Source organism: Terrapene carolina, unplaced genomic scaffold (genome assembly GCF_002925995.2).
Source record: "Terrapene carolina triunguis isolate 2854851 unplaced genomic scaffold, T_m_triunguis-2.0 Scaffold34029, whole genome shotgun sequence".
NCBI classification, from domain to species: Eukaryota; Metazoa; Chordata; order Testudines; family Emydidae; genus Terrapene; species Terrapene triunguis.
The window spans coordinates 1,110,622-1,134,837 of record NW_020698380.1 but is presented as its reverse complement, the minus strand read 5'-3'; the positions used below and the strand labels follow the sequence as shown (position 1 = coordinate 1,134,837).

At 43.5% G+C, this 24,216-nt stretch overlaps 1 protein-coding gene across 2 annotated transcripts in view; it reads right to left on the bottom strand.

The window, feature by feature from the left end:
* Nucleotides 1-24,216, bottom strand: part of LOC113405155 (FYVE and coiled-coil domain-containing protein 1-like) — an 80,232-nt gene that overhangs the window by 31,912 nt on the left and 24,104 nt on the right. The window contains exons 5-14 of one of the 2 annotated variants that reach the window (XM_026646074.1): nt 22,304-22,410; nt 20,038-20,181; nt 19,298-19,391; nt 15,287-17,917; nt 13,618-13,710; nt 12,708-12,826; nt 10,236-10,403; nt 7,096-7,245; nt 5,570-5,775; nt 5,043-5,187 (exon numbers count right to left, since the gene is read on the bottom strand). In XM_026646074.1, coding sequence (XP_026501859.1) covers nt 5,043-5,187; nt 5,570-5,775; nt 7,096-7,245; nt 10,236-10,403; nt 12,708-12,826; nt 13,618-13,710; nt 15,287-17,917; nt 19,298-19,391; nt 20,038-20,181; nt 22,304-22,410 — 3,857 coding nt within the window. The remainder of the gene's footprint in view (nt 1-5,042; nt 5,188-5,569; nt 5,776-7,095; nt 7,246-10,235; nt 10,404-12,707; nt 12,827-13,617; nt 13,711-15,286; nt 17,918-19,297; nt 19,392-20,037; nt 20,182-22,303; nt 22,411-24,216) is intronic. The other variant, XM_026646075.1, reaches the window with a different exon arrangement.

The window sequence follows — 24,216 nt, the reverse complement described above, 5'->3', positions numbered from 1 at the left end:
CACGTGCGGCAATTCGGGGGCGGCAGGTCCCTCACTCCCTCTAGGAGCGAAGAACCTACCACCGAACTGCCGCCGCCGATCGCGGCTTTTTTCCCCCCCCAATTGCTGCCGCCGGTCGCGATTGCGATCGCGGCCTTTTTTTTTTTTTTTTTTTTTTGCTTGGGGCAGCAGAAATGCTGGAGCCGGCCCTGACCAACAGGCACAGTGAGAAAGGAGGACTCTCAGTATTATGAAATGACACTGACAATCATTTCAAGGAAAGACCTGCGGAGGCAGGATCAATGTGACTACGAGGGAGAGTGGAAAACAAATAGAAGGCAGGTAGGCAGGCAGAGAAAATAAAGAGGGGCAGACAAAAACAAGTAAGCCACAATTCTTGCCCTATACTGCTGCAAGAGGCAACAGGCTGCATTTGCCTCTCTGGGCAAAACGTGCATGTCCAGCACCGAGCAGGGCAGTTACACCGGGAGCGGGCGGTGGGGGGGTGTAGGGGAAAGATTCACACCCAGAGTAAGGCTGTGGCAGTATCACCACCTTCCCCCTCCCTAGGTTGCTCTGCTGGAGTAAGGAAGCTTTAAAATCTAGCCTGGTTTGCACACAGCGTTGTCTGTAGAGGCTGCCTAGGAAAGATGCTGAATCAGCATCTCTCACAGCCAACCTGGCTCAACCTTCGTCTGGGTCGGCTTCCCCTCCCCCCACAGCTGCACTGGCTAGTTCCAGGTCACTGGCAGAACAGAGGTGAAGGATGGTGTGGACTGTTTCCAGCAGGAACCTAGGGCATGGTTCTGGCCCAATATTATATTTATTTGGATGTGACTATTGGACCAAAAACCCAAACATGAAGACAAATAAAAACACAGTCCTTAACATTCTGCCTATCCTTGTGGGGATTTCCTTTGCTGCAGGATGAATTCTAGTGATACTTAGCACATAATTCATCATCATCATCATCATGATAATAATGTATTTGTTTTGCAGTGGCACCTAAAGACCCCATTCAGAGATCAAGCCCCACTGCTCTAGGCACTATGCACACATATCATTAAAAGACAGGCCCTGCCTGAGAATGATTCTGCAACTAGATGCATGTGAGTAGACCCCTGCCCTCTGCAGAACTCCCCTGACTTTGCAAGGGTCTGTCTGCAGTTAGGATTGAGACCTGAATAGCTGTCTTTCACATGACAAGGGAGATTTTCAGGCATCCATTCATTGTACAGGAGAAAGCTGTCACTCAAGTAAAGACATCTTGCATAATAGCAAAAGGAAATACATAAAGCTACTGGTTAAGCAAATTATTTCTCATCTATATACTTTGGTATTTCCAGTGTGAAAATTCATTTCTAAAGCTACTTGCAACGCTGCCCAACTCTATCAGGTCCCATACAGCACTACAGAAGACCCATCAGGCCAGTAAAATATTGAGGGTCTGATTTTCCACTGTTACACTGGTTTTACATCACTGTGATTCCCCAGAGGAAAGTGACATCGCACCAGTGTAACACTGTGTAATGAAGTGGAGAATCAGGCCCTTATTTGTCTTTCTATATTAAACTAAATACCTTAAAAGTGAATCCAGCCCTGAGGTGGATTGATTTCAATGGAGTTTCACTAGGGATGAATTTGGCCTTTGTTTCCTTTGGGTGAAATAGTGTGTTCATCTTTTAGGACCTTGCAAACACTTAGGGTTTGCCTGCACCAGGGTTTTTAATCTCAAGATAACTGATTGCCCATAAAGTCTAGGGAGCTAACATATTGGTAAAGGCTAGTGTGGACCCTCCACAAAGAAATGCTTGTACCACGACATACGATTTTGTGGTCCATTTTAGGCTGAGCTCAGTTCTGGATCAAATATTTGGGAAATGTCCACACCTGCTTTTACAAGCCAGTTAACTAAAGGTATAAACTCTGCTGAGTAGGAACTGTCTTTATTCTTTGTATCGTACAGCACAGTGTGAAACAATTAACAAATGTTGCCACTAAACAAATAATAAATAAAAAATAACGGGGATTGTTCATCTTTATGCATTTGAGGAACAGAGTTTTTAAATGAAGATAAAATAATATATAGATGATATCAGAACTAATTATTTTAGGGGATTGCAACAGAATCTCAGCATAATGAGACAGTGTTTGAAATATATGTACGTTTCCAAGACACTGTATGGGACAGTATTTCACTACCTACAGTTTCAATCCATTTTGAAATGTCACTAATGTTTGACCTCCTTGTCACAGTTCTTTTTGATGGTTACCCCAGCGATATAAAATTTGTTAGTGGTTAAAAATGAAAATCTTTGGTATATTATTTCTGCTCTTTTCTATCTGATAGTCTGCTGATAAACAGCTTGGGCCAGATTCCCAGCTGGTATAAATCAACACAACTCTACTGAAGTCAATGAAGCGGTACAGATTTACACCAGCTAAAGATTTGGCCTTTCCTGCCTCAAAACCCCCATATTTATTTGCTCTGTGGGTTTATGTTTGCTGAGCTGTGCTGCAAAGGCTTGACTGTGACACCTATATTTCTGGTGCACGTATCTCACTCACCACAGAGGTAGCTCTGAAATCTCTAGCGCTGTAAAAGGCAGTGCTATCTGTTCATGTTCTAGTATCTTTTCAGAGCACAAAACCACAGAATAATTAAAAAATTCACATATGACCCACAGGTAGCAAAATGCATTATATCTGACTAACATTTAGTACCCGTCTTTGCAGGCAATACATAGGTGGAGCTGATCAGCAGATCTTATATATATATAATTAGAGCTAGTCCTGGGTACCTACAGAACCCACGGCCAAGAAGGACCTCCAGTTTGTAGGAGAACCTCAAATTTCACATGGGACCATGTGGTCTATAAATACTTTAGTGTGCTGATCGGTGCTAAAAGCAGGTTGAAGTTCAGCTTGTTTTCTGCTGGTTTACACTGGAAGAAGGCCCATTAGCCAGGCTCTTTCTCAATACCCACATGAAGGGAGGGGACAAAGGGGAGATCTCTGTCTCCCTCTCTATCCCAGTTATACGTAGGAGGGGAGATCTACCATCCTTATCTGTTGACCTCATAAGGGGTGACTAAGCAGAGGTAAGGGGCTAGAGTAAACAGAGAGAGGAGAGACTGAAATAGCCCTGAGCTCAAAGGATAACCACCCTGTGGCCCTTTAAGATCATGATACTAAAGAATCAAGGGCAATGCATAAATGGTTCTGACTAGCCTATGGAAAGCGATAAAGTAGAAGACTATTTTCCAGTTTTCTTATCTATAAACTGTGAACGATGGGGATAGAATAACAACACTGCCACAGGGTATGCAGAATTCTAATGATACATCCAGATGCCTTCAATAATGGTCTTACAGTTTTGGTGGCTTCCTCAGCAAGAGGCTGACAGCAAGATGACCAGAGAGCCCGATCCTAACCTCACAGCTCACATGCTCTCTCTCACTGTTGTGTTCCCAAGGGCTCACATTTTGCATCGCTGGCTTCCCTCGGCCAACAGGAGTGAAAGCTGCTGGGTTCCTAATTCAAGATGCCTTACAATCCTATTTCGCTGAATCATGATGAAGGTCATCATATGACTTTGGGAAAACTTGCATCACCTCACTTTTCCCATCTGTAAAACGATGACAATGCCCACGCACAGGTGAGTTGCAAGGCTTAATTCACGCATATCTGTAAATGCTTCAAGGTCCTTTGAGACATTGCAGGCACATAGATGCTATGGTGGTGGGTAATTAAATAGCATAGTATATTAGCAAAATAGCATAGTATACTAGCTGAGAAACAAAAGCCAGAATTTAAACATAGTTTGTTCCAGATAAGTAAGCATGTATAGTCTACCTTAGACACACGTAGCAAGGAAGTGTGGTTTACAAGGGACTAATCATACAATAGAGGGCAAAACAATCTAGATCTGTTTTTTGAACCACAGACTTGTTACTTTGGGGCTGCTTTTAACCTGGCATTGAGAACATTTGTCACTACAATTTTTCTTCCCTGATAGTAAGGAACAACATGTGGGTAAAGGGTTACAGTAATATACATTTTTTTTTCTTTTGAAATATATACAAATAAAAATTAGACTTCAAAATTTTGTCAGGAAGAAATATTAGCGAACAGACAGCCTATACCTTTGTATACATTTATTTTTGGGGTAAATATATATTTTACTTTGGATATTGTTCTTAATATTCAAATGACTGAAACAAAATGAAACTTTTAATTGATTTAGAAATAGGCATAAAATATATTAATGCAATATTAAGTTTGTAAATTAAAAGAGACAATCTATCCAGGGCCGGCTTTGGCTTTTTTGCTGCCCCAGGCAAAAAAGCCTCCGGCCGGCCGGAGCCGGGGGGGGGGGGGGGGGCGGGGGGGGGGGGCCAGAGGGGGGGGGGGCCGGAGCCCTGGGAGGAGGGCAGCGAGCCCCGGCGGGGGCTCGGCTCTCCCCATGGCGGCCAGAGCACCGGGGGCAGGGCGGCGAGCCCCGGCGAGGGCTCGGCTCTCCCCCCCACCCCGGCGGCCAGAGCGCCGGGGGCAGGGCGGCGAGCCCAGCTGTGGCCCCGCTCTCCCCGGCGGCCGGAGCGCCGCGCTACCCCCCTCCAGGTGCCGCCCCAAGCACTAGCTTGGGTGCCTGGTGCCTGGAGCCGGCCCTGAATCTATCAATTCCTCTCTACTGCTGATTTATGCGGGAGTAGATGGAACAAGTGACTGAAATCTACACTATGATGTATGTGCTTCCACTTTCTCTTGGGGAAAAAAAAGGTGTGGGAGATTTACCTATATAACTGTTGTTCCTTTGTTTTCTGGGTATTGTATCTTTATAACTCTACAGACTCTGCTGTGTGCAGAGACAGGCAGCCATTTTATGTTCAGTTCAATAAAGCTTGTCATAAGAGAAACATTGGACTTTGCTATGGGTTTTCCCCTGTATTGTTCTCTTAATCTAAAATGAAGTTCAATATGACTGAGAATGTCTGTTTTCTCTTTATGGACAGGAAAAACGTAAAATGAGGCTCCAGTTTTAAATTAAACAGTGTTTTACTCACAGATCTGTGTCACTCTGGTCCAGAGACTCTACTTCAGCTTGACTTTCATTATGGACAGAGTCAGATTCCTGCACTTGGCACAGTTCCTCATCTGTGATTATATCAAACACTGCATCATCTGGTGGTTTGGAGGTTTCATTTGTAACTGTGCCATAAAAGTACATCAAAAGAAAGGCAGTCATAACGTAACAGGCAGCATCAGTGTTTTTATTTTTTAAACAGAGCTTATGTATCTGGACCATTATTCTGCCTATACAGTAGTTTTCACATACTGCAAGTGCTAGAGGGACTCTCCAGGGTGACTCACTTGCATTAAAATATACATGGCTATTTGTATCGATCTATCAATATTAACATATACTAACAAGCTCCACAACTACTCTGGGACAAGTTCCGCCTGGACTTACACCCCATTAACATCACTGGGGTTGCACAGAGTGTAAATTGAGCAGGATTTGACCACATGAACCCTGACAGGAAGCCCAATAATCTCATTTATCTCACATTTGCACATGAAAAGAACTAACCTGTACCTTCCTGGGTCGGAGACACCGGTGAATTTAGCAGAGCTGGTGGTTCTTCTTGGCTGGCTCGGGATCCAAAGTCATCCGTGTAATCCACGATCACCCTAGGTTTATTGAAGCAAGCTCTACAGCACCGCTCCTTCTTGCCACTGTGTTTGGTCATCATATAGTTGTTACAGCAGTAATAGCAGAAAATGCGACCGCACAGTCTAGAAATTAAAAAGAACAAATGCAAAGGTATGAGAATGTTACACCGATGGCTTAAAAATAGAATTAGGTAAGATGTGCATTGACAGTGCTTGGGGTTCTGGTCATAAAGGTCATGTACCCTGGGAAAGCATGAAGTTTTTTGTAGGTTACATGGCAAAAATCACAATGCAGACAATTCTGCCTTTTAAGGTTCAGAAAGACTTACTGGATCGTGAATGTTCAGAGGGGCACATTTTTCCTTTATAGTCTCAATAAAAATAAATTACACAGGAACAGAAGTTTCCAGAGGGTAAAAACAATTAAAAATACTATTTACAAACAAGACTACAACAAGTAAAGAACACATATTTAGTGATTTTCAATGGGCCTGATCTTGTTCCTATTGAAGTCAATGGCGAAACACCCATTTTAATGGGAGTAAAAACAGGCCACGTATCGATATTCACTCAAACCATCCCTAACCTAAATCCTTCACTGCATAAGCTGCACAGCCTCCAAAAAAGGGAAGCAGCAGCAATATAAAATATTGATTTCTGTGAGTCAGAAAGAGAGCTACCCAAGGATATTTGGTCATTATAAGAATCAGTCAAATAGTTTTTTTAATTGATTTGTTAAGAGTTTGTTGATGAAAAGACCTCAGTTCAGTTTGCTGCTATTCATTAGGTTTTAATACTAGCTGTTTTTCATAAGTATTCAGACAACCACTGGGTATTGGTGAAAATGTTTGCAAGTTTCACAAACATTAGTAAAAATCATTCTTCATCTGAAAAATCATACTAGAAGTAAGTTATTAGCTACTAACTAATCACGACCCGATATTTACGACTTTAAAATGTCATTGATTAAGTGACTAATCACACATCATGAATAAAGAGTGAAACAGTCACAGGCCACCCCATTGCCTGAAATTTTTCATCCAAACTTTGTGAATATATCTGGAGAAATCACAAACATGTAACTATTAATTCACAAATAGCAAAGGGTTAAAATTTGCAGCAAATAATTCAATCAACTGTCAGATTTTTTGAACAGGCCACATCAAAATCAAATCTTGCTATTTAGAGTCATTGTTTCTCAACATATCTTTTAGTAGTGAAAGTTATGTCTGTATAGAACCTAATTCAATGCGGCATCAATCCTGACTGGGTCAGTACTGTAATAAAATAATAACAGTACCATCGTACTGAACAATTCTTAAAAGCACATATACCAAGTGCGGACAGCATATAATATACATATTATAACAATGTATAATATTGAAACATTGGATATTTTACATGGAACCTATCATATAACGTGTCATAGGTCAAGAAACTGACCTGCAGTGGTGTCGGCGCATCATCCAAGTAAACTCTCGCTGACAGCTCAGGCAATGATTTACTTCTGTGTCACCAAGCCATCTTTGCTCTTCACAGAGCTTCTGCTGAAATTCCAGTGCATCTGATTTCTGCCAAAGGGCATCCTTATCCCTGTGGAGACACGTGTAAAGAAGAGCAATCCATTTTAGAAACATCACTGTTTGTTTTTAACTAATCTCAACTCTGCTCCTGGAAGAAAACTCTATACCGTAAAGTGCTGTTATTTAACTCTGAAGTACACAAATCTGAAATAGCTCACTCCCTGCACTTTTAACTAAGTTACACCGGGATTTACAAATGTATATACACCACCAAAAGGTGTGATTGGCCTTTGCAGACAGAACCTCAGAATATAACAATTGCCATACTGGATCAGTACCATGGCCCCAGTTCAGGAAAGCACTTAAGTGTGCACTTAATTTTAAGTTGCACTCAATGGGCAATGCCTAGAAGGCTTCAGTTGAAGGCACATTATTCTCCTTACTGCAGCGAGTTCTATCAAAGATATCCCAGAAGCACATCTGGATCAGACTGTAGCTGTAAGACATGGTTTGCTCTGTGGGAGAGTGAGGAGAGCTGTCCTGCAGCTGACCCCCCCAGAATTCTGCCTGGGGACAGAATTGGGGGGGGGGGGGTGCATGTTACTTGAAGTGTTCTGTCATCCTTTGAAAGGATGTGGTCGAGACTCCCTCTTGCATTAGTCCACCCTCAAAGGTTAGGTACAATCGTGTGGAATTTAGGCTTTCTGACGTGGAGGTGCCTCAACAGCAAAAAAGTTTTGCAGCACTTGAGGTAAACTGTCAAGTGAGACCTCAAACCACAAAGGCTAACAACACAGCGCTAACCATCTCACAACACCTATCACTACCTGACATCTTAGCTCAACTTTTTGCAGCTGGGCATAGAAGCAGAATCTTACACCCTAGTTACAAGGGAGGTTGCACTGTATATTTGCCAAAGGGAAGGACTAGGAGTTAGGAGTTATAGTCTCAGCTCTGGCACTAACTTGCTCTGAGGTCTTGGTCATGTCATTTAATCTCTGTTTCTCAGTTTACCAATCTGTAGAAAAATATGGTAATACTTATGTACATCACAGGGTGTATGAGGATCCATTAGTTAATGGTTAGACACTCTTTGAAAATGTTAAGTGATATCAAGGGCTAAGTATGTGAGCCAAACTTTGCTCTCGATTACATCTTCTTCTGGTTCCTCAGTATATAAGTTACACTAATTTAGACTCTCTTACACACCTGTAAATAGCTGTAATGAGATCGAAGGGATTCTAAATTAGCATAAGGGAGTCTTCATTTATGCATCACCTGTGAATCTGACCTCTGGAAAGAATCAAGAAGTGAGAAAGAAATGCTACCTATCTTGACCCTACTGTATTGTTAGTCACCAACACCATCAGATGCAGGAAAGGTAATAAAGAAAGGACTTCATTTTTTTTCAGTGACTTCATAGATTTATGTCTTCTTGCACTTTAAAAACAGATGTCAGCTGAGACCATAACTCCTTGGAAAGGCCAAGAAAACAGACATTAATACGAAAACCCACATTCTCTTGTATGATTGAACAATACCAAAAGCTTCTGTGCGTCCTGATCAGAAGAATGTGCTAATGCCCTGGCTGTGTACTATGAGCTAATAAACTTTTGAAAGTTGTGACAATATTTGGAAGAGAAATATCTGCTGTAGGTTTCTCAGATTAAAAGGAGGCAAGAACTCCAGTATTAGCTCCTACTCCTGAACCAGATTCAGGAAGATAGAATGGCTCAGGAAAGGAATGACACAGTTAAAGGAACTTCTTTGTAGAAGGATCCTCTGATGAACAGTTTATGTCTAAAGCTGCACTGGGTTTTCACTCTTCATCTAGTAAAGGTGGAGAGGTTTTTGCAGCACGCACAAGCTTTTGCGTGAAGACAAGAATACATAGATCAGAAGTGAGAAACCACTGTTAGTACTTGGTTGCTATTTAACAAATGGTTTATTTTGTAATGGCAATTTAACACCATTAACTGAAGTAGCTGCACATCTGCAAGTTATGTCAGCATGTCTGCAGCACTTGGCTTGCTGACAGACAAAACCATCCATTTTTTAACATAAACCACAATCTGTATTTGTCTCGTTCACTCCAGAATTGTTATGATACACATAGAGAGCCTACAGGAGTCTTCCTTCGAGAGGAAGGCCGGTCTGTAGTTAAGACACAGGACTGGGACTCAGGAGAGCTGGGTTCAGTTTACAGCTCTGCACCAGATCGCATGTGTCACCTTGGGCAAGTCACTTGGGGCCAGATTTTCAAAGCTGCTAAGCTTTCCTTTAGTAGTTAAATAAGGGCTAGATTGCCAAAAGGGATGCATCCAGCAGCTCCTGTTGTGACACTTGTCAGCACCCATTAACTTCAATGAATCTGCACCAATTTAAACCAGCTGAGCGTTTGCCTGTTGGGTTTGCTATTTAAAGGCTGATCACACTGGGCTCAATCGTGGGCCAGACTATGGGCCAGGACAGAGGATTAAGGGGGTGAGATGACTCCTTGCTTCCCTGCCTGGGCTACCCATATTATGGATCAGAATGTAGGTGGGACGGCAGTTGCTGCTGAGCTATTACTCCGGCAACCACGCGAGTGAATGAGGCATGGGTGAGCAATGGGCGGAGCCTTTCTCATATTTTTCACCCTCCATTTCCCCACAATGCACCAGTCAGCATCGTTCTCTGAATAACAATTTGGTCGCAGCCCAGTCCCTTATCCAGGGCAGCCTGCAAGGTGCTCTCTGTAAGTGATGGTTACTGGAGATAAATATTTGCTAGAAAAAAATATTGAAACATTTTTGGCGAGGGAGGGGGAAAAACATATGCTATATATAGAATGACATGGACTTTGCAAAACAGATACAAGCAGAGAAAGAGCTAGATCACATTTTGTCTATTTTACTTTTCATAATGTGCCCTAACCATTTAACCTCACTCCCAATGTTGTGTCACAGAATTTGGCCATTACATTTATTTTCTGTTCAGGAATAAAAGATTAATCTCTCCACACAGCACCATTTAAAATCCTCCACAATAGAACCTATACATTATTTTTTTAATACCAACCTGAGAAGTTCTATCAAACGTTCTTCAAGGAATTGCTTTGTTCTAGTTAGATCGTCTAGCTCGGCCAACAACTTCTGATCATTGCTGTCTCTGTCTGCTGTCGCCTTGTTGAGTTTGTCACCGTACTCTTTGACTTGCTCATTCGCTTTGTCAACTTCCTTTTGGGTCCTGTTTAAATGCAAATTAATTGTTCTTAAAGAAGTGCCTTCTGCCATTTATCTTGACGAAAGCTGTAGTTTTAGTGAACTCTTTCTCAGTGTGAACACAATATTATATAGAACAACGTGCTTTAGTTTTTTGACACTTTTGAAGCTGTGCATAGATACATTACCTGTGGGCACCTTTGACAATTAGTAACTTCTGGGGATGCGGGTACTATTTCCTGCTCCCTTTTCATAGTTGTGTTTGTGATGGCTGCCCTCGTGGCTGCACACCAGGGATTGAACCAGGTAGCATGAACTGCTACAGCTTAAGCTAAGAGCCAAGGCTCTCTGGGTGAGTCTGTAAAGACCCATATCCCCTGCAGACTGGGCACAGAGGACAATCCAGAGTATAAACATATCAGTGGTTTACAAGTTCACAAAAGGTCTACTAAGTATGCTATTAATTTGCAGTACCACAAAACAAAAAAATTTACAAAGGAGCTAAAAACCCTTTACCACTGAGTACAAGAAATATTGACAAGCTCTGCTAATATGACTTCACTTGAGAGTCTCATTCAGACAAATTTGCCTCAGATTTCAAGTGGACAGAGTGAAAGACTTAATGAGGTTTGAGTTGATTTCTGGTGTATTAATTTCAGTCAATAGAACAATTTAAAACTAGAGAATTACTCACAGTCTCAATGGTAAACTTGACAGACTACAGTCTAATTAACTTAATCAATAGACTCCCAGTTGGCACAAGGAATGAACTCACCAGATCAGACACTCAGTTTTGAAATCAGTGGACACTGATTTATACATGGAACTACTTCAGTTGACACCAGATGAGCATCTGGCCCACAAAATAGAAACTAGTGCACACTTAGTTGTAAGAAACTAGAGTGGGTACAAACAGAAATCTGAAAAAGGAATTAAGGGCCCCGATTCTGAAGTCCTCATTCAGGCTCCATAACTCAACTCTCTTTTACATGGGAGCAAGATAAGCATTAGCTCCTTACTTCCAGGTAACAGCTCTGCACAAGGTCAGGCCCAGTGCAGATCTGCTCCATGACCAGAGCTCATCAAGTTGCTGAGGGGCAGATTCTCCATACAAATGAGGACTCTGAGGGCACATCTACAGAGTAAGCAGAAACCCAGGGCAGCGCGTCTCAGAGCCCAGGTCTACAGATTCGGGTTTATGGGGCTCAGACTACAGACATGTAGACATTTGGGCTTGGGCTCTGAAACCCACTCCACTCCCCAGGCTTCAGAGCCCAAGCTCCAATCCAACCCCAAACATCTACACAGCTATTTTTAGTGCCATCGAGCGAGCCTGAGACTGCAGATCCCAGCTCTGAGACTTGCTGTTTCTATTGCCCCAATGGAGCAACACTGATTGATACCAGCTGAGCATATGGCCCAATATCTGTACTTTTATTGGGGTGTGAAGCATCCTGGGGAGTACTGTGTCCTCCCACCCCTACCTGCAGTCTCCATGGCGAGAACTGCCCTGATGGACACTGTGCACTCTCCAGCTGCCAGCTCCATTCCGTAGCTGACTATCCTCTGGACTCATCTAGCTGATTGATAACCAGGGGGACCTGCCCTCCCAGAGCTGCAATCACAGAGCCCAATGAGACAGAGTCACAGACTCCTGCCTCAAGGCATGGGGCAGAGTTTGGTGGCCATGTAGGTGTTATGCAGCCATCCCTGAAAGGATTCTCCTCATTCTTGATCCAAGCAGAGATCCACAGCCCTGGAGTCAGGCCAGGCTGGCTTTGTCCTCCCAGCTCTGTGCTGCAAAATCATTTAGTGCCAGTATTTGTCACCAAGTCCTTACTCAGGCAAAATGCCCATTGAACTCAATAGGAGACCTGCCTGAGCAAGAGCTGCAGAGTGTGTTCCCTTCAACAGCAATTCTTACTTTACTCTTGAGACACCACAGAGGGGCAAAAATAAAACACACCCTCCATGTAAAATGCAGTGCAAATGTTCCAGTCCTCTTTTAAACAGCAGTCAACATTGCTGGACTTTGAATGCTGCATCTAACCCATGCTACAAAGCCTAGCAACACGTAGAATAGTTTCACAAAGGAAACAAGAAATGTGATGACTACAGAACATCAGCTAAGTGAACAAAGGGAAGCTGTATTCTGTGTAATTTCTATGTTTTTCATCTGAAAGGCCACTTAACGTTTCCTACTCAATATTTATGTATTCTCTCCCCTGTCTCATATACTGTACACAACAATATGGTGTACACACTATGATGACTTATCTCCTGTTTGGCTTCTTACAAACAGTACAAGTGAAATAACCAAAGTGCTAACCTCTCCAAGTGTTTTTTCAGCGACATCACCTCCTCGTCTTTTTTTAACCTGGTGGATTCATATTCAGTCAATTGCTCTGTTGCACGCTCCAGTTTGCTAGACAGATCCGTGTTTACAGCCTAGCACAATAATAGAAATATTTCTGTTTAACATACAAAAACATCACTGTATCAACTGTAACTTAGTTACTATGTCACCCAAACAATGCTTTGATAGGGGAGTTTAAGAAGTCCAACCATTAATTAAAACATTATTATTGAATAATCAGACACTATAAGTTGTGTACTGGGGATTGATTACTTATGTCACATTGAATAAGGGATCAATTGTAAAGTATTAAACCATGCCAGTAATTCTTATTAGCCACAGCAGAAGGGCTTTGAGTGGCTTTTGTCTCTTTATCAAAGAATAAAGTACCAAACACAATGATGAAAGAATAAACCACATCAGTATTTAAAACTATTTCACAGTCTGAAATAAGTGCTTAAATAGGAAAACAAAAAGTTTAAAAGAAACTACATTATCATGAGGGGGAAAATGTCAAGTTTATGGCTTCTTCATTAAAACAGAGTTAAATATGAAAGGAAGTGAAAAAGCACCTTCTATTATCTAAACTTTAGAGGTAACATTTTCAGACTTGGGTACACCCCTATATCTGTATTTAGGCACCTAAGTAAAAGTCATCTGGTTCAGGGGGAGAGAACCTCAGTATTTAACTGCTATTTGTGCCTTTGAAAATCTCCCCCTAGTCTGAGAATTTTGACCTGCATGTCTATTATTTGTTCAAGTGCATTCTCAGGCTCCCAGCCAGCTACCAGACAAGTCCCCTGCCTTGTAAATTCTAACACAAGTGACTATTGATGCAAATACTTTAGCACATTTCTTTATTGTAATCAGATTAAGCACCTACGTGAAGCTCTGCAATCTCTTCCTCTGCAGCACACAGCTGTCGTTTCTGCTCCTCAAGCTGCTCTTTTACTTTCTCGCATTCTTCACTGACAGCCTAGTGTAGTCAATAAAGCACTTGTTAGAGTTCACATAAAAGTCATCACCCAGTTTTAAAGTTTACTGTTGATGCAGCATGGACAATTAAAATATACTGGGCCAAATTAATCCATTAATTATAATGGAGTTACAACAGGGATAAAGTTGGCCCTCTGCGTGGCTGATGGCAGACCAATTCAAATGACCATCCCAGGAAACTTGGGGCCTAATTCATGGAAAAAGTCCCCCGTTGTGGTAGTCAGATGATGTTTTTCAGGCAATTATTATGGGCCATAACAAAAATGGCCCAACTTGCTAAACATGTAAATGTTGTGTTGAAAGTACAAAGGGAGCACAAATCATGCTGGGAATTAGGAGCTGCTCTGTGGGCAAAGAAAGTAAGCGCACAGCACTTTTCGACGTTAGAAGAATCTCAGCATACACAGAAGTGTGTACGTCTGATCAACTGGCAGCCTTAGGCTCAGAGCTGCAGTAACAGACACACAGTTCTTTATCTTTCAGGAATTTCTCCCCATATGATCCAGAGTTGAATCGGGGTGGCTTGTGACCACTTCCTGAAACTAGACTTTTATCTCGGTGGCTGTATCTTGTACAGTAAAATTACCACTCAGGCTGGGATTTCTAACTTTGATCTCACTGAAACCAACATTGATTGCAATAGGAGCGGAGCCAGGCCCACACTCAGACTTCTGAAAATCCCACCATGGGCCTCTAGCCCTTATGTTCAAATAGATGTGTGAACTCAGTGTCACTTGTGCTGTACTATATGTCAGAGTCTGCAGACTGCCTGAAACAGTGCCTCTAACAGAGGGGTGAGTTGCTCTTATTCATATCAACAGATGTTGATGCTAAAGCCTAACGACAATGTAAATGTTACAAATATTAACTATTTCACTGCTGATCATTGCACACAAGGATAGAGAAGAAAGGGTTCATCTGATCAGAGCTGCACAATCTACTGTGAGCATCTTATTTTGGTTTCATGAGTGGGCGGATGTTGGGTTGTAACTGGATTTTGGGAGAGTGCCAGTATGGGTGTTACTGTTATCAGGGAATCGATGGGAACTGAGGGCACTCAGCCCTGTGCAGGAGGTATGCAGCACCTTGCAGTATTGGGCCCATTGTATTACAGGTACTTTTAAATAATGGCAAATCGTAAGCTGAAATATTCATAGTTATTTGATGAGTAATATTCATGAAAGTCAAGCAACCATTGGGTCTGAAAAACACCTTTTCAATATTCTGCAAAGAAAGGAGGTTCACACATCCATAGCCTTGTTCTGCTGACCCAGTGTAGTAAAGAAGATATAACTGGTTCAGTGTTAGACATCAAGGGGAATCAAAGTTGCTTAGCACATTGCAGAGCAAGGCTCAGTGGGCGTTAGGGACTAATCCCCCCTAAATTCATATGTGCTCAGATTAAAGCCAGAAGGGACTGTTGCGATTATCCGACCTCCACAACGCAGGCCATTTCACCCCGTAATTCCTGCAGAGGAGGGAATTTCTCCTCCTTGCCACGTCAGTGAACACTGTCAAGCATGTAGAATAGCATGTAGAATATGATATTCATTTACCTTGAATTTTGTTTGATAATTTATAATCTCTGTGCTCATTTGAAATTTTATTGCAGACAGCTCTTCTTCGCTGGTCTCTTGGCAGCGTTGGGCCTGTTTCGCTGCCACCTCCAGCTGTGTTTGCAGGCTGGAAACAGCGGCAACGCATACTTGAGTCTCCTTTAGTTTCTCTGTCAGGTCTTGGTTCTCCTGCCTGAGCGTGGAGATGTCAAGTTGCAGCCTCTCCTGCTCCTTTGCTGCTTGCTCACCCAATTCCCCGAGCTTCTTAGTGACCCGGGCCAGCTTCTCTTCTGCATCCCCCTTCTCAGAGGTCAAGGTACAGATCTGAATACCAAGTTCAGCCATGTCAGTGTTGGTTCTGTGGAGCAGGTCATTGGTTTCTACATTTTCCATTTTAACAGTCTCCAAATACTGCTTAACCTTGGACAGCTCTTCCCTGAGACTCAGCACATTCTTCTCCAGCTCAGCCTTTTGATGGGCTTCCCTTTCCCGCTCTTTTTTCAGAGTTTCCTCTCTTTCTTTACACTGTACCAGCTCTTGCACGTGGTTGCTGTTGAGTGACTCACTCTGCTCTTTCAGCTGCTGGGCCAGTGTCTTTTGTTCCCCCAAAACTGCCTCCGTGACATCCAGCTTGCCTTGCATCCTCTCTCTCTCATCAGCTGTCTGCTGAAGCTTGGCTCGAAGGTCAATCACTTCTGCCTGCAACCTGGACACTTCACTCTGGTTGATGTGCAGCTGCTTTTCAGACACGGCTAGCCTGGAAGCCAACTCTTGTGCCTCTTTCTCCTGACATGCTGCCTGCTCCAGCTGGGCCTTCTCCACTGAATCCTTCTCTCCAGTAAGGGATTCAATCAATTTTATTTGATGAAGGCATGTTTTTTCCATACTTAGCTTTTCCACTTCAAGAGACTCTGCTTTTTTTCGGTACATCTCAATTTCTGCCTGTAGCTGCTTGCATTGGCTCTCTATGCCTTGCAGTGTCACATCTTTCTCTGTAACCTGTGACCTAAGAGACTCTTCACACTCCTTCAAGGAAAACAGAATCTTTTCCATCCGTAAACCATGCTGTTTGGCACTCTTGTGCTCCGTTTGCAATTCAGCTAAAGACTCCTTGATGGTATCTTCTCTTTGCCTCAGTTCTCGGTATTCAGAATGCAGAGACTGTAGCCTCTCTTCCAGGATCTGATTTTGCCTTGTGACATTTTGCAAGTCTTCATGCAACTGTTTGTTCTGCTCCCGGAGCTTTTTCTCTTTTTCATCCACCGACACCATGGCATCGTCAATCTGACTCTGGAGCTGTTTCTCCGATGCCCTCAGCCTGGCCAACTCAGCTTCCAAAGAGGCTTTAGATGCCTCCAGGTTTTTCTGCTTCTCTTTCATCTTCTCCTTGGTTTGGTGCAGATTTGCATTCTCAGATTTCAGTTTCTTGCTTTCTTCACCAATTTCATTCAGTGCCAAGCTTTGCTGTCCTGCGAGCTCCTCCATGTCCTTTACCTTCTGGAGGAGGTGATCATTGCTTGAGAGGAGTTTTTGGTTTTGCTCCTCTAGGCTGTGCACGTTCTGACTCAGCTTTGATAAATGATCCTTCCGCAGCTCAAGTTGCTCTGCCAAGGTTCTGGCTTCCTGCTTCAGCACAGCTTCCCTGCAGCTGCACTCTTCCTGAAGGTTCTCTTTTGCTCTTCTGGTCTCTTCAAGATTTTTTTCCAGCAACCCCACACGAGCCAGTGAGCCCTTCAGCTGGATCTGGAGTTCAGCCACCTCCTTTCCTTTCACAGTCAGCGCCTCCTGAACTGTATCCATTTCCTTTGCCATCATTTCCAGGCTCATGAGCAGTTTTTCACTCTCTTTTTTGGAGTCCGTGGTGAGGCAACTAAATCTGGATTCCAGTTCTTTCTGTGCCCCCTCTTTCAGCTGCAGTTCCTCTCTCGCTGTCTTTACCTGAGACAGAAGTTTGTTATTTAGTTTCTGGATGTCAGCCTTTTCCTTTTCTGCCTGGTGAAGTTTCTCCAGCAATTCCTGGATCTTTAGGGTAGTCTCATACTGGGTGGAGGTTTGTTGTCCTTTTTCATCCAAGACGGCATCGACTTTTGCAATGAGCTCTAGATTCTTCTGCTCTGTTGAACTTAGCTTGGTCTGGAGCTCACTGATGCAGAGATCCTTCATGCTGACCGAAGCCCTGGTGGTTTCCAGCTCCTGATTCAAGAGCTGCAGTTCTGAGGCATAGTCCTTCTTACTCGACTCCATTTGCTCAAGCCTTGTGTGGTATTCCTTTTGCTGCTCGGCTGCATTCACTTCTAATGCCTGCACACATTTTTGTAGGTCATGAACAGTGCTCTGAGTGGAGCGGGAAACCTCACACTGTTTCTGTAACTCCGCTATCGTCTTTGTCAGTCTGGAGTTCTCCTCTCTGAAGTTGCTGCTCTTTTCCTTTTCCACTTGCACTTGTTCTTTCTGAAGGCTGATGGCTGCCTGCAGCCGCTGGTTCTCCTTCTCTAGGTGATTAATCCGGTCCTGCAGCTCCCTCTGCCTCAGCTCTCCCTGGTCAAGTTCCACACGCATCTCTTCAAAGCCCTCCACGTGTTCAGCGTTTAGTGAGTTATTTGCATCAGGGCTACCTGGAAACTCTTGTGTCTAAGAGGGCGGGAAGGGAAGAACAGAAAAGTTAAAATGGAAACTGTATTTTTATACATGAAAGATTATGAATATTCCAGGACTCAGTGATAGCTTAACTGTTTTTGTTGATTAATACCTGGTGGTGGTGGTAACAATAAAATGAATATTTAAGGGATGCTGTCAAGATACAAATCAATATTAAAAAAATCCTAATCCATGCTACTGTTAGTCCCCTTGATTATTAATTACTTTTATTCATTTATAAGCATTTCTGTAGGGCTCAGCACTCCAGCGTCTGACATCTCAGAACAAAATAAAGTTCTATTCATTATTTATTTACTCTTTGTATATTATGCATCTTAGCCAGTGATGTTACACCAGTTTGTATTGTGGCCCTGATTCAGCAATGCATTTAAGCACACGCTTACATCCCATTGACTTTAATATATAGTTAAAGTGCTTTGCTGTGTTGGGGGTCTTGGATAATTTCACTTTCTGGTTCTCAGATGCTAGCACAGTGCTGTTGTGGTTGGAATCACAAAACTGCGAAAGGAAAGCAGGCTATTTTCATTGATACTAATGAAAACCTTTCTATTCATGAGATTTTGTAAGCTTTGGGGGTTTGTTTGTTTTTTGGTTTTTTTTTTTAAAGACGACTTAAATGTTAGGTTTAATCAACTTGTAAAAAGAGTCCTCTCAGGTTTTTCTCCCAGGTGATGGGAGACCCTGGGCACACCCAGTGGCTTAAACACAGGCCCCAGTTTCCTAGTCCTTGCAAAGAGGGGACCCCACCCTTTGCTGGCCTTCTTAAATCTCTTCTGATGGAGGACATAAAAGGAAAATTAAATGTCTCAGCACCCCAAGAATAACTTCTTCCTTGATCCAACTGAAAGGGAAAAAGGCAAACAGTACCTTCTTGCTTCAGTGCTATCTGTGTAGCAGTTTTCGTGGAGACCTGCTGCCTGGGCTATTGAATCAGGGTCACTCTGTCAGGCCTATACTGGGAGTTCGGTGCACTCCCCACAGGGTCGGGGGTGGAGATCTCCTGGATGGAAGCTCCCTTGCGGTGTCAGGAGTCGCTTCAGCAATTTCCTGCTCAGGGTGATCTCTCCTGCCAGCTGCCTACAGTTTCCTCCTTTTTAAAGGCTTCCTTCCTACCACCCCTGACTGAGAGGGACAGATGGGTGGTACACAGGGCTTCTCTGGCACCTTCTTCATCACTGTACGGTCTATCCATCCCCTCACACAGCTATGGGACAATTCTCCTTTATATTTATTGTAGGTTTTTTGTAGTTTCCCACTAAAGTCACAAGGTGTTATACAGCTCCCAGGCCTAAAGATCTTTGATGTTAAGGAAATGTGGCCTACATTGCATGCACTTCTTTGTCATTCAATTACCTGCAAATAGTTGCTCACTAAACTACTTATGCTTGAACTGCGACTTGGAGGCTTCCACAAATATGCCGAAGAGCCATGTGAGGACAATGTCCTCCTGTAGACCGCAAGAAAAAACAAAAAAGAAATCTTTTAATAATGGCTAAACGCACGGGCACACATAATTGTCTGCTCTGACTTTATGGATTCTTTTAGTTATAACCAATGGATATGGCAATGTCCTACTGGCTAGCGTGCATGGGGCCTGATCCAACATTCATTGAAATCAATGGGAAGACTCCTACAGACCTCAGTGGAGCTGGATCAACCCCTACAGGCAGGATTACCCTCTTTCAAGCAGAAGCAGGCCTGCTGAAACAGGTGTGTGTCATGAGTTCTCTTACTGCTCAAATGAAAGAGATTCATGGTTAGTTCAGCTGGTAGAGGACACAGCTTTTGGAAAAGAGGGACCCAAGTTAATGTCTCATCGTCACTGTGAAGATGTAAACAGACCCCGGGGGGTCTGAGCTGATGCCCGCTGAAGTCAGTGGAAGGACTTTCAGACTTGAATAAGCACCAGATCGGCCGCTGGCATTCAGCCCAGTAATGACCATGAAGTCCAGGTTGGCTGCAGAGATGTTACAAGGTGAAGGCTTATGCCTCCTTTTTACGTTAAATAGAAAAGTTGCAGAAGTTTTTGCAAGTCACAGAATGTGTGTTATGGCTCTAACTGTATCGAAAACAGTAAAGTTTTACTACATTACCTGGCAAATGTTGGCCAAGCAGCATCTAAGTCATGCCCTCTTGATGCCAAGTCAAACTGAACCTCAGTTAACTCATAGAGTTGACCCACAATGTCAGAACTCATTTTAGACTTCAGAAATGGACTTCTTGCATAGTACCAGTCACTAAAAGAAGAATCAAATGGCACGGAGTAATAAATAAAAGAGAAGCGCCTGCAACATTCTCAAGAAAATGAAACATTATTTGTTACTTCCCATAAAAATTATGAGGATCCACTGCAAATGCAATAGACATCAATCAGATCCACTGCCCTCCCCCCCCCCCCCCCCACAACCTCTTTGTGGGGAGTGAGGGCAGCTCCTGATGGCAGTAGGAGCTAATGAAGCTTATGGATTCCTCCTATGGAGAAACCCTGCACAAAACATTTTTACTCTGGGCTCGGGCAGGCAACTGGAGAGGGTGAAGGATTTGCCGTATAATGGATACTCACATGGTACTCTGTAAGCTCACATTTATGTTTTGAATGTGAGTAAATTGAATGCTCATGACAACAAGTGACTGGTAGCAGCAGTCAGAATTAGATACATTGAAAAGGAAGATAAAAACTGAAAGCTTTTCTGTGAAAGCTCTACGAATATCCATCCTGACTTGCTAAACTCTTGCTATTCCAGTCTTTGGTTTTTCTTGACCGGAAAGACAACAACAGGTTACATTGTACCACACCGTGTGATACTTAGTGATGTACAGAGTTATCATTTGAGGCTCTGTGCACTACCTCCAAATTCATGTCCACATATGAATTTAGCCATATCTGAACCCAGATGTCCAGCACTTGTAAAGATTGGAAAATTTAAGGTGTGTAAGTACCATGCACAAAACACCATATAGTTTTTTAATGTTCCAGGCACAAAGTACTCTGCTTTATAATGAACTCGAGGTTCAAAAACCCCTTTTGTAGGGTCCTTTATAGATGCTAAACTCTGATGTTTATCATTACTTTGCTCTGACCAACAAGTATGGAAAAGCAGAAAACTTGGACAGAAAAACAAGTCCTAGTGCAAGTGGTTATGTTTTAAATTTCAATGACTTTCTATCTTTTATAAAGGTGCCATATTGACAGCCCTGAAGGCTACATTACTCTACCTTCCGAAATTATAAGAAGGGACAGCAGCAAAGCAAGCTTCCCCACACAACCCCGCTATTTTGCCTCAACCCTCGCTCCTCTAAAAGATGAAAGGATAGTTTAGTTTCAATGCCCATTTGCTCCTTGACCCCTCTACTGAGAATACTAACAAAGGTGCAGACTAGGACCAGTTGTAATAGCAGTTTGACCCTGGTCTAAGAGGAACTGGACTTGGACCAGTAACTCATTTCATATAGGCCACTGAACAACTGTCAATATTTACTGACCTAAGATAGGTGTGAAACAGTGACCTAGATTACACAGGCTTTATATCAGGGGTGGGCAAACTTTTTTGGCCCGAGGGCCACATTGGGGTTGCAAAACTGTATGGAGGGCTGGGTAGGGAAGGCTGTGCCTCCCCAAACAGCCTGGCCTCTGCCCCCTATCCAACCCTTCCCACTTCCCGCCCCCTGACTGCCCCACTCAGAACCCACAACCCATCCAACCCCCCGCTTCTTGTCCCCTGACTGTCCCTTCCTGGGACCCCCCACCCCTAACCGCCCCAGGGACCCCACCCCCATCTAACCCCCCTGCTCCCAGTCCCCTGACTGCTCTGACCCCTATCCACACTCCCGCCCCCTGACAGGCCCCCCAGGACTCCCACGCTTATCCAACCCCTCCCCCGTCCCCTGACCACTCCCCAGAACCTCCACCCCATCCAACCGCCCCCCGCTCCCTGTCCACTGACTACCCCCTGGAATCCCCCTGCCCCTTATCCAACCCCCCGGCCCCGGCTCCCTTACCATGCTGCTCAGAGCAGCATGTCTGGCAGCCGTGCTGCCTGGCCAGAGACAGATACCCTGCCACGCTGCTCGGCAGGAGCGCGCAACCCTGCCACCCAGAGCACTGCCCACACGGCAGCGTGACTATGGGGGAGGGGCCGGGGCTAGCCTCCCCAGCAGGGAGCTCAAGGGCCGGGCAGGATGGTCCCGCGGGCCGCTGTAGTTTGCCCACCTCTGCTTTATACCCTATTATCAATCCTCTGAGCCAACCACATGGAAGGTTTTCCATTTATTTCACACGGCACTGAATCAGTCCCATGTTTCACTGTTTGTTCATCTCCAGATATCTCCCATGCATCACAACAGTACTTTTGCATTTACCTTGTTACTTTGGTATTCATAAAACATTGTTGCAAGGTGTCTGCCAGCCTTTGGTGTACTAAGGAGTAACGTATAAATGCTCTTCCTTTACCAAGAGATGTTCTGAGCTGCGAAAAACAAGCCACAGGAAGATAACCTTTAAGCACCAATTATAAACATATATAAATGGCACATTGACAAGCCAGCTATTAACGTTTCTATGCACATATGCCAAGAACATGTATAGCAATTGGGCTCCAGGAAATGATATTAGGGGTGACCCTGAGGGACACCCTCCCCAAATATCTTAATAGCAGAGTTCACTCCTCTGACTTCTGCGGTTTCATTTCAAGAACACAATCCGACAAACGTGTTACCTGAAACAGCTGACTGATTTTTTTTTAAATCATAAACCGCAAGTAAACAAAATGATTTTAAAAAATCATTCCACCTGCAAATTTCTGTGGCTCCATAGAAAGTGAAACAGGAAATTTCTGACACAGTCAAACCATAACAACTACATGAAGCTGCGTTTATTATGAAATTAAAGAACATAAAACATATTTTTGAATGCTGAAACTTAAGGACATCTGTGACGCTCTGTATCTTGGGGGAGCACCCTACACCCCCATGTTCATCTTTATAAAATGACTGTGTGGTATCCAGTGCAAAGTTTGTCATGTTGGGTGTCTTCGGAAGGCTCATGATGCACTGAGCATGGTTGTTATAGTGATGTTATAGTAATTGTTACAGTAATGTTATAGTAATCATTGTTATAGTAATGTTATAGGTTATAATTTCATGTATATAGTTATGAGGCTGAAAATGTATTCTCATGGCTTAAAATAAGCCCAGGCAAAAACTCTCCAAAAACAGAGAGGCAGTTCATACCTCATCACGGCATGGATGGGACAAACCCAGCCCAGCCTCACAGGAACAAAGGACGCTGGCCTAGGCAGCAACAAAATAATCTGTTAGACTCTCGAGGGAGTCACCCCCCTTCCTTTGGCCAGTTTGGGACTGCAATGAGGTAATGCTCACCTGACTCTGAAGGGGGGGGGGGCAAAGCCAAGAGGGAAGAAAGGACATGATAAAAGGGAGAGACATTAGCCATGCTCTTCCTCTCTCTTCCACCTACATCTACAGACACCACACCAAGCGAGTGAAGTGCTGATCAAAGGGGAGAGCCTGGCTGAAGAGCAACCAGCCAGCTTGTGGTGAGAAGCATCTAAGTTTGTAAGGGCATTGAAAGTGTTAAGATCAGTTAGAATGTGTTTTGCTTTTATTTCATTTGACCAAATCTGACTTGTTATGCTTTGACTTATAATCACTTAAATCTATCTTTATAGTTAATAAATCTGTTTATTCTACCTGAAGCAATGCGTTTGGTTTGAAGCGTGACAGAGACTCCCCTTGGGATAACAAGCCTGGTACATATCAATTTCTTTGTTAAATTGACGAACTCCTATAAGCTTGCAGTGTCCAGCGGGCATAACTGGACACTGCAAGACGGAGGTTCCTAGGGTTGTGTCTGGGACCAGAGATATTGGCTAGTGTCTTTCGGTTGCAAGTAGCTGGGAGCAGTTTATATGCCAGAGGCTGTGCGTGAACAGCCCAGGAGTGGGGGTTCTCACAGCAGAGCAGGGTAAAGCTGGTTCCCAGAGTCAAGGATTGGAGTGACCAAGCAGATCACTGGTCCAGATAACACCAGAGGAGAACATCACAACATCTTACATAGTTTTTAAAAAAGGACAGAAATCTTAAGGCAAACAAGGAAGATTTTGGTATCCAGTGGATAGAGAGGAGACAGAATTTATAACTAGTTATGTCTCTGCTGTCAAACCAAAATTCAAGTACAAGTACCATAGGGATGGAAAAAGCAATGCATCAAACGAGCTCATTGGAGGAAGCTCTTGCCTGGCTGTACAAGTGGA